Source organism: Camellia sinensis, chromosome 3, assembly GCF_055761805.1.
Source record: "Camellia sinensis isolate YWXY chromosome 3, ASM5576180v1, whole genome shotgun sequence".
Lineage (NCBI taxonomy): Eukaryota > Viridiplantae > Streptophyta > Magnoliopsida > Ericales > Theaceae > Camellia > Camellia sinensis.
In genome coordinates, this window is record NC_138963.1 from 18,137,110 (window position 1) to 18,146,302 (window position 9,193).

General features: G+C 34.3%; 1 protein-coding gene across 20 annotated transcripts; it reads left to right on the top strand.

The window, feature by feature from the left end:
* The first annotated feature begins 1,615 nt into the window (after positions 1 to 1,615).
* On the top strand, positions 1,616 to 8,820 carry LOC114302064 (protein arginine N-methyltransferase 1.5-like). Of its 20 annotated transcripts, XM_082919207.1 has the most exons (17): positions 1,787 to 2,038; positions 2,121 to 2,306; positions 2,699 to 2,796; positions 2,918 to 3,040; positions 3,125 to 3,239; positions 3,639 to 3,758; positions 3,865 to 4,012; positions 4,656 to 4,735; positions 5,180 to 5,345; positions 5,444 to 5,530; positions 6,013 to 6,085; positions 6,520 to 6,611; positions 6,697 to 6,732; positions 7,264 to 7,332; positions 7,492 to 7,545; positions 7,952 to 8,026; positions 8,371 to 8,820. In XM_082919207.1, exons 12-17 carry the CDS (start codon positions 6,579 to 6,581, stop codon positions 8,446 to 8,448), a joined length of 345 nt encoding a protein of 114 aa, XP_082775333.1. In that variant the 5' UTR covers positions 1,787 to 2,038; positions 2,121 to 2,306; positions 2,699 to 2,796; positions 2,918 to 3,040; positions 3,125 to 3,239; positions 3,639 to 3,758; positions 3,865 to 4,012; positions 4,656 to 4,735; positions 5,180 to 5,345; positions 5,444 to 5,530; positions 6,013 to 6,085; positions 6,520 to 6,578; the 3' UTR covers positions 8,449 to 8,820. The 20 variants fall into 20 exon arrangements, 11 of the variants coding, with proteins under 11 accessions (XP_082775333.1, XP_082775324.1, XP_082775326.1 ...); XM_082919198.1 differs by having other exon boundaries at positions 1,789 to 2,038; positions 6,520 to 6,935; XM_082919200.1 differs by having other exon boundaries at positions 1,789 to 2,038; positions 3,639 to 3,688; positions 3,923 to 4,012; positions 6,520 to 6,935.
* Positions 8,821 to 9,193: the final 373 nt, after the last annotated feature.

Genomic DNA, 9,193 nt, shown 5'->3' on the forward strand with positions numbered 1-9,193 from the left:
ATAATTTCAATTTTTGTTACCTATAATATTAAAATAGGTGAGGGAATATTAACAGATATTTTTATATTATAATGTGTTATAGGTTTGATTTTCCTTTCTTTCCCTCCGAGTTTTATTTTTCTTTATCTCCACGTCTTTGCCTCAAGTTAAGTCTTCATTCTTATCCACCAAGCCTCCAAGGAAATTTCTCACCAAGTTTCCTCACCTCCAAGAAAATTTCCCACCAATTTCCTCTCCTATACTTTTCTCTAAGTTAACCCCTTTCTTGGTGACCAAGCTTTCCTCTCCTATAAATTGAACCTTTCGCCTCTCTTATTGGTAGCTCAAAAAAAAAATAATATATATATATATAGAAGAAGTGTTTGTTGTTTTATTATGTTCGTGTGAGATTATCAGGAAAATAAAAAATAGTGTATGTGATAAAGTTTTGGATTCAACCAATTGTACAGTATTGGTTAACCACACGACTTAGTCGGGCTATTGTATCTTGGGGGGGACAAGTCAAGGTTTTTTCTGCTGCATCGGTGTAAGGCTTTGCGTAACCGCAAAGGACTTGAATCTCCTTAAAGAGAGCAAATTTCTCGTGCCTCAGCCCTTACAATAGTTATTGTAATTTTTATTATTTGTATTTTCTGGTATTTTATTTGTAATTATCACCAACAAGTTTCAATCATGAATAGGATGCAACCCTCTGCCCTCGCTCTATCGCCGGGGTCACTGATTTCCTTTCCGATAGCTCATCCCCTTCTTGTTGAAAGAAGCTCTGAAACAGAACTATGATTCACACCATGGAGAGAACACTTGATAAACAATTTTTAATATAGATTTAAAGTTTAAACCAATTATTCAAGTCAAACTAAACAATGTTTCCCAAGATCAACTTTCAATAAGATAATATATTGTTTAAAATATTATCCGCAATTACAGTTAGCAAAATCGAAATTTTATACACAGATTTTTTCTTTTATTTATTTATTATTATTTTTTTATTACTGTTGATATTAGAAACATTTTTATTACCAATAACTAATTAAATTGGGAACAGAACAATAAAATTCATAAAATCAATTATGTTTATTCTTGTTAGAAATTAATATAGAAGAAACCAGTTTATCTGCATTTTCTTGCAACAACCCAAAGTATTTCGAATTTCTTCTTAGTCATTCATTTTGCACCTCACTCTCCTTCCTCAAATTCAATAATCCCCAATATTGAGGATACCACGTCTGGATGAATTTTTAATTTGAACCTTAATTTTTTTAATCAAATAATAAATTATATATATTATTAGATTATTAGTTCAATTTAAAGTTATATCATCCCAAAGAAATATGACCGTAGAATATAGTTTAACCACCACAAGGATGTAATCAGAAACAACTATGACTAATAAATTGAAGATTACTCATATAGTACACAAAATTAGTAGCATTTTCATGACTTTTCATTATTCATGCTCTCTCTCCTCTCTTTTAGCATTTAGTGGCTAACAGTTTACGTTACATGGACTCTTCTAGTTCACCATTATACTTGTGTTGATTAGTGTACCCTGTATTTACCATACATGAAAACACTATGTAAGAAATTTGTACGAAACATGTACCTAATTTAGACTCACTACAAGAAAAGTAAGAATTAACGGCGTTGATTTGACGGCGTTTAAAAAAACGCCTCTGTTTCTAATTTTTTACGGCGTTTTTTCAAACGTCGCATTATTATTGACTAATACGACACCGTTTTAACTTCTGAAAGCGCCTTCAAATGTTTTTAGTTTTTTTTTTTTTTTAAGGTAAATAGCCTATTCTCTCTCTCTCGCTCTCACTATACCCTTGATTTCACTCTCTCTTGCTTCAAACCCTTTTGTTTCTCTCGATTCAAACCTCTTCATTTATTAATCGATTAATCTGCAACCCTTCTCCTCTTCAAGTATTCGATTCACCCCTTCGTTTATTCGATTCAAGTATTCGTAGATCGTCGATTCGCAGATCATAATGTGCCATCCCGAGTTCGTGTTCAAGTTCGCAGGTCTTTCTTCATGGTAAGTGTTGATCAATCTCATCTCTATCTTCTCACATTCAAGTTCGATTGAAGATGATACTTACTGAAATCATTCGATTCAGGTATGCTAGGTTTTGTCTACTTTATCATTCTTAGATCAGATTGATTTCGAAGTTCAACCTTCTTCAGCTTGGTGATTCAAATCTCAGATTCATCCGGCGATTTCGAAGTTCTCTCTCGATTTCAAAGCTCGGTGATTCAATCTCAGATTCGTCCGGCGAGGAGAGTGAGCACCATCATCTACCAAGGTGAGCACCATCGCTTCAGAAAATCTCAAGCTCTATATCTCTCTCTCTCTCTCTCCCTATCTTTCTCTCTCAAGTTCTTCCTTCCCGTCGATTCTTCTCCTAGGGTTTTCAATCAATGTTTTAAAGAATTTTAATCTCTGTTTTTTATTGTTTAGTTTGGATTGATCAATCAGTGTTTTACACATCTCATTTATTTTTTCCCAGATCCCCAGAACTGATTTTTCAACCAGTGTTTTTTATTTTTCACTCTATGTTTTTTTATTACCCTGTTTTAAACCCTAAATTACCCTGGTTCAAAATGACCTGTTAGATCTGGATACTATTGAACTAACAATATGTCTGTTTTCCAAGAATATTGTATTTTACTATTGAGCTCTTCTTGTCCTACCCAGATATTTGGCGGTGTGGGCATTGTTTGTCTGCCATTGGGACTTACTTTTCATTCTTTCGGCGTCCAAAAACTGTTATCACTCGTTCACAGTATATTAAGGTACTTTTTGCATTGTGCTTTATGTATCCATATGAAATTACCTACTTCTACCTTCTGTATCAACGTAATGGTTATTTGCATGTTCAAGTTGATTATAGGCAATTGACTCGATAATTTGTAGGAAGCAACTGAACTAGGTAAGAAGGCAAGAGAATTGAAGAAAGCAGCTGATGCGCTTCATCAGGAGGAAAAGAGTGGCTCAAAGGGAAGGAAGTGGCGTAAAAATGTAAAGGCAGTAGAAAAGGTATTAACCTTTATCAGTTATTGTTGCACATAATGTTTCTGTTTCTTCCCATGGAACATAAGGTATTGGGGACTTTCATCACAGAATGGAAAGATGGGAGGTTAATGCCAACAAACTGCTAGCAACGAAGGAGTCTGCCCACATGTATGCTGAGCGCTTGACTGAACTAGCTACTGCTTTGGGATTTGATGGGTGGCTGGTAAAGTCTTCTTTTCTTTCCTTTTTTCTACAACATAGCCACTGCCATCTTTTGGTTCCTCTTTATTCTCTCGTGGAGTTCACATTCTTTATGTTCACACCCTACTTATTTGTTTGATAGCTTATTTTTATGAACTTGTTGATGTATTTTGTAGTCTTTGCAGACCTGAAAATCTGTTGTCACAAGATGATCTAAAAATTTGACTGCATGGTTTGGCTTGGTTGGCATGAGACAATTGTTCCTTTGATCTTCAAGAATCTGATACCTTTATCATGAAATTACCATATGGATATTGATTAAATTATTATTATTATTTTTGTATCTTTTTGTTTGCATTTGCACGCATTTTTATACCACTGTTTAATTTCCTCAGTTAATATTTTTCGTAATGTGGTCCAGGAAAAATTAGCTCATGGATTGACCTGGATTCAGAAGATGAGATACTCAGTGTTGAGTGCCATTTCCTCAACTCACTTTCCTTTTGATTTGTATTCAATCAATGCCTTTTGTTCTAGGCAGGTACATTAGCAAGTACAATTCATGGGAGGTTATTTTGCATCTTATATGATGATTTTAATTTGTATGATAAAAATGACGTGTTTTATTTTGTGTTCTTGCACTGCAGGTCTTCCAATCGTTGCATAAGAAGCTTATTGTTTTCACTATTTGCATTTCTCCTGCAGGCTTGTCTTCTTCCTACTCCTAAAGGAGCATCCTGTGCTAATTATGCTAGATGTGTGAATCAGATTTTACAGAATCTGACCAACATGCAGGTGCTAATCTTAAACCATATATCACGCATCCACTATTTGAGTCTTGCTTCATGTCTTACATTGTCTCTCCTTTTGTGTAGTCTTCGTTCTTATTATTTATTTCCATATTAAAGTTTGAACTTGCTGTATGTGAAATATGCCACTACCCAAAGTTGATCTGCTTATTAGGGGTGGAGAGCTGGAGTGCATGCGTTTTAATTTTCTGATTTGTTTGAACTTAGCATATGCAAATGGAAAGTTATTTTGTCATGGAATTGCTTCCTGTCATCTTGGGGTTATGCCTCTCTCTTATGGCTGGATCATTTGTAGTTTCTTTTCTCCTATCCAATTAATTTTTGAATCCTGAAGTGTGTGTTTTTTTGGCCTAACAAGATTTTCTGTCTTGTGTTGGTTCACGGTTTCTCAAATAGAATGATCAATTCTGAACCTTAATTTTCCGAGCCTGTGATTAATTGATCAAAATCTGCCCTCACTTTTCTCCTGTTTCTCTGATTAGTATTTTTCTAATTAATCCATTGAAAGAACTTTTAAGTGGTATGGTGTGAAGCATGTGTAGATTAGAAATTGTTGTGATAACTATGTAATAAATATCAGTTTTATCTTTACAAGCCCTTCTATTTTTGCCTAAGAGAGTGGAGGATAGGTCGATTCTTGGGAAACATGGAATTCCTTCCGTCTTCTATGTGAACATCACAGTCAGTTGTTCATTGCCCTTGATGTTTTGTGAGTATATATAAACATTAATTTATATATAGGAGATGTATCTGTTTCCACCTAGTGTAAAATTTTTATTTACACCCCTCTGTAACTTGTGTGTAAACTTTCACAAATCCTACCTTTGTATTTCATGCTTATCTTATACCTTTCGATCTTGCCAAATTTCAGTTAAATTGAAGGTCAAGAGTTTTCTAATCCGTATCGCTTTCATATATATAGTCATATTATACACAAAATGCAAGTGTATGGATAGCCTAATTTTTTTTTTTATTGTTGATTGATCTAATACTTGGCACGCATGAATGGCAAAAGTTGAGCATGAAATCCATCGGCAGGATTTGTGAAAGGTGGCTTGCATAAAATGTTATAGATGTGTGTAAGAATAAAAATGTCTTACAGCAGGTGTAAATGGATCCCTACCCATATCTATCTATCTTTCTTTGAATGCAGAAGTACTTAAATGATGTGAAGTTTCAGTGGTCAGTACTCCAGAACCACCAGTAATTCTATGGTTTGACACGTGACCAATCTTTTCATTGGGAGTTCACTGCCTTCATCAAATTCAATTGGAAGATGGTTTGGGGAATCTGTTAGAGCAGCTATAATTCATACCAGTGTAAAGGGTTTATCGATTATACCTTTTCTAAGCTTAAGTAGTATTTCATGCAGTCTCTGTGACTCAAACACTCACATTTGTGACTGTTGATTTGCCAGTCTTTTCTAACAAATGCTCGGGGATATCCGTGTCTGTCAAAGCGTCACCAAAAGCTGTTGTCTGTGTTTTTTAACCATTCAATACAGGTAGCGTTGTCATTTTCTGTATATCAAATTTTAGTGCTGAAGAGACACTTGGATCTCAAAATTATGTTTTTAATGATTACTATGTTATACTTTGTTGTAGAATGTTGCTGTTATTAAGATTTCAAATATTATTTTTGGGAAATCAGTGGGATAACTGATAACTGTCATATAAATATCTATATTCTATCATATGCGTAAAAAAAAGCCATGTTTTGGTAACATATTTTACCTTTAAATAATTAATAAATAAAATAATTATGAAATTGGGATTGCGAATTAGATAAATTTGACACGTATACATACTGGCACCTAATGCCCATACTTGAGTCCTTATAACATAGATTCACAATAATTTAAGACATAGTAGGTGATTAATTTAGGCCTATTGCAGAAACAAAAGTTGTTCTTTCTTATGATTTTCTACACGACATTGTCATTCCGCAATATATGCTGATCTTTCTCTTTTGCAATGTCTTCCTCAGGCAGTAGTTTCTGGGAAACCAGAGCACAGCCTTCCCACAGGAAGTTCAGAGTTGGCTGTAAATCACATTGACAGTAAGTTGGTGATGGTGGCTGGGGTGGTAATTGGTACTGAAGGCTGATGGTTAATATTGTTTAAGCCGTATTAAACTTGGCATAAATTATTCAAATATTTGAATGGAAGAGTTCAGCACTTATTCTTACTTATCTTGTTTTTGTGTTTGGGTGTCGTCTCCTTTTAAGGAGATTTCTTTGTTTTTGATGTTTAGTGATTGGAAGGCTGTATGTCACTTGTTATTTCGCCTCCTTTTATTTTTGGTGGACTGCTTGTCCCTTTCATCTTTGTTGTTCTTTTTCTCCTTTGATTTTGGATAAAATTTTGTTGTTGATAAATAGTGTGTAATTGTGGTTCTTGTTTCACTATATTATGTAGGTGTTATTTTTTATTTTAATGAGTTTGTGTTGTATATTTATAGTTCATAGGTTTTATTTATTTATTTTTCATTCAGGTTTTCAGAGATATCCCTTACGGCCATATTTAGACTATGTTGCTTATCTATATCAAAGGATGGATCCCCTTCCTGAACAAGAACGTTTTGAGGTAGCCTTTCTCTCCTTTCTTCTTGGCTCAAACTGGTTTGGAAGTTTTATATTATCTTTCTATTGACCTTCTTCTCTTATGGCAGCTTGGTTACAGGGATTTCTTACAGTTGCCCTTGCAAGTATGTTTTATTATGTAAATTCATGGTTTAATTCACAACTTTTTTAGTATGATGAACTTTTCATTCCCATCCATTGTGACGCTCCCCTCACTATTGTTATAATTACATGTTGAGTTTCCTACTTCTGAATGCGGCCTCTCATGGATAATTTAGAGGCCCAAACATACGAAACATTTGAGAAGGATAGTGCCAAATATATCCAGGTATGCCTTATGATTAATCTAGAATCTAGATAATTTATATCTCATCTAAATCAAATTAGATTTTTCTTAGGTGGAAGTCATGGCGTAGTGTTCAGTGTGCATATATGTATTTAATCAAGTAAAATTACTGCCTAAATTTTATGCTTATTTTTAATTTCTAATGGCTAGTTGTTTCCATATTGCTTATGTTTTTTAATATTTATGGCTTAGATATTGTTTTGCTGTAGTGGTAAAGGGCAACTGTTTGCTACTGTCAATAGTTTTGTGTTTTGTGTTTTGTGTGTTTTTTTTTTTTTTTAATATTGATCTTGTACTTGTATTTTGGTAGTATCAAAGAGCAGTCTCGAAAGCTTTGATGGACAGGGTCCCAGATGAAGAAGCATCTATGATAATCACTGTAAGCTGTGTGATAATCCCTGATATTATATCTCAGATGTATGTGTCGGAATAAAGTATAGCTGAGTTCATTCTCGTTGTCTTAATATCTTATCAGCAATTATGGCATGTGTTGCAGTTTGACAGTGAAGGTCATGACACTTCTGTTCTCGTGTTGTAGGTACTGATGGTTGTGGGAGCTGGACGTGGACCTCTTGTTAGAGCATCGTTGCAGGTCTACTCTTATGTCTATGTTGCGTGGAGATGAACATGGATGCAAACACAAAATTTGGATTTGACATATTACATAAATGCTAAATGCTAAAATGTCAACTTCCCTGAAATGGAAAATCAAGAGAGATGTCGATATTTACGTGTTCGACCTGTGTTAGAAAAGTTTTTGGTTATATACACACACTCATAGATGTATATAAAAGAAACTATTTTAAACATCTAGGATGTCATAATTAGTGTACATACATCAATGCTCTATTCCTTGGGAGTCGTGCTTGCACTACTTTGCTTTATAGTTTTTTCATATTAGTTGTGGCTTATGTTTCTGAAAGGGGCTGCTTGATTTTATTGCAACTTTGATCTTTTTTGTTAAAAACCTTATTTTGCTTTTCTTATCTTCATAATAGGCAGCTGAAGAAACTGGACAGAAGTTGAGAGTTTATGCAGTGGAGAAAAATCCAAATGCAATTGTCACACTTCATGTAAGTTGTCAAATCCAATCATTTGAATCTGATTATTATTGTGCCTTGTTATAATGTAATTTGATGGTGTGGTTCTTGTTATGCATGCAAATATTGTACCACTGAAATTTTTGTAAAACTAGACTTCTTTAGGCTTTTACACTGGTCTAGGGTTTGTAAGTTAGTTCATGTCTTGATTATGTTGAACATTGGTCTGCAATAGTCACTTTGGAATTAGGAGGAGCAGGATTCTGTATTATTTGCGTTGCACTTGTTTTTCAGAAGGATTACCAATCTAAATCATATAGATTCACTTATGCTGACCTTTTTTTTCCCCTTCCTCTGAATTTTCTTGTACTGAACAGGGTATGAATGACAGAGTTGTCCCACCCTCAATGACAGATTTTGTGCAGCGGCTTCTACCAAGGGGCGATGGTGCATAAGCTCCTTTACGACGGCCATTTCACCTGTTATTATTTCTATGACGAATGCCATAGACAGATTTTCACTACCATTTTTGGAAACCCACAAGGGCCACTTGCCGCTAAAGTAGATAGTGAAGCAATAATAGAAGAGGAAAACCTTGGTGATTCTGTCATGGACTGAGAACATTTTCTGCCATGAGAACCATTTTTTGTTTCTTAGTAGATGCTTTCATAGTACTTGTATGTATAATTAGTTTGAATTGTATCTTTTGTGCCGATTTGTTTTGTAACAACTTTCAACTTACCACTAGGTACTAGTTTAACTTTATTTTCATCTTGGAATTGAAATATTTTTGCGTATTGAGAAGCATGAATTGATCTAGTATTATGTTTACCTAAATTTAGTCAATATATTGTATATTTTTCATCTTTATAAAAGGTATTTTTTTGGGGTTAAATCTCACAGAATTAGCACAATTTATTATTATTTTTTTAAAAAAAATGAAGTTATAACGGCGTTGTTAAACACCACTGTAGAATACTAACGGTTATATTTTTAAAATAAAAATGACCTATCACGGCATTTTTAAAACGTCGCTAATGTGGAGTGACGTCATTGGACCATTATGCAGCACATTTAGTGGCGTTTTTTAAAATGCCAACTATACTGATATAGCGACGCTTTTAAAGCGTCATAAAGTTACAGCGACGGCCGCATCTTCGGCGTTTAGTACTAAACGTCACAAAAACAATTAGCGGCGTT

Excerpts from the sequence above, each read along its gene's own strand:
- LOC114302064 (XM_082919196.1), top strand. The coding sequence starts at position 6,462 with ATGAGTTTGTGTTGTATATTTATAGTTCATAGGTTTTATTTATTTATT. Across the intron at positions 7,333-7,491 it reads AAGCATCTATGATAATCACT|GTACTGATGGTTGTGGGAGC; the intron begins GTAAGCTGTGTG and ends CTCGTGTTGTAG. Across the intron at positions 8,027-8,370 it reads ATGCAATTGTCACACTTCAT|GGTATGAATGACAGAGTTGT; the intron begins GTAAGTTGTCAA and ends TGTACTGAACAG.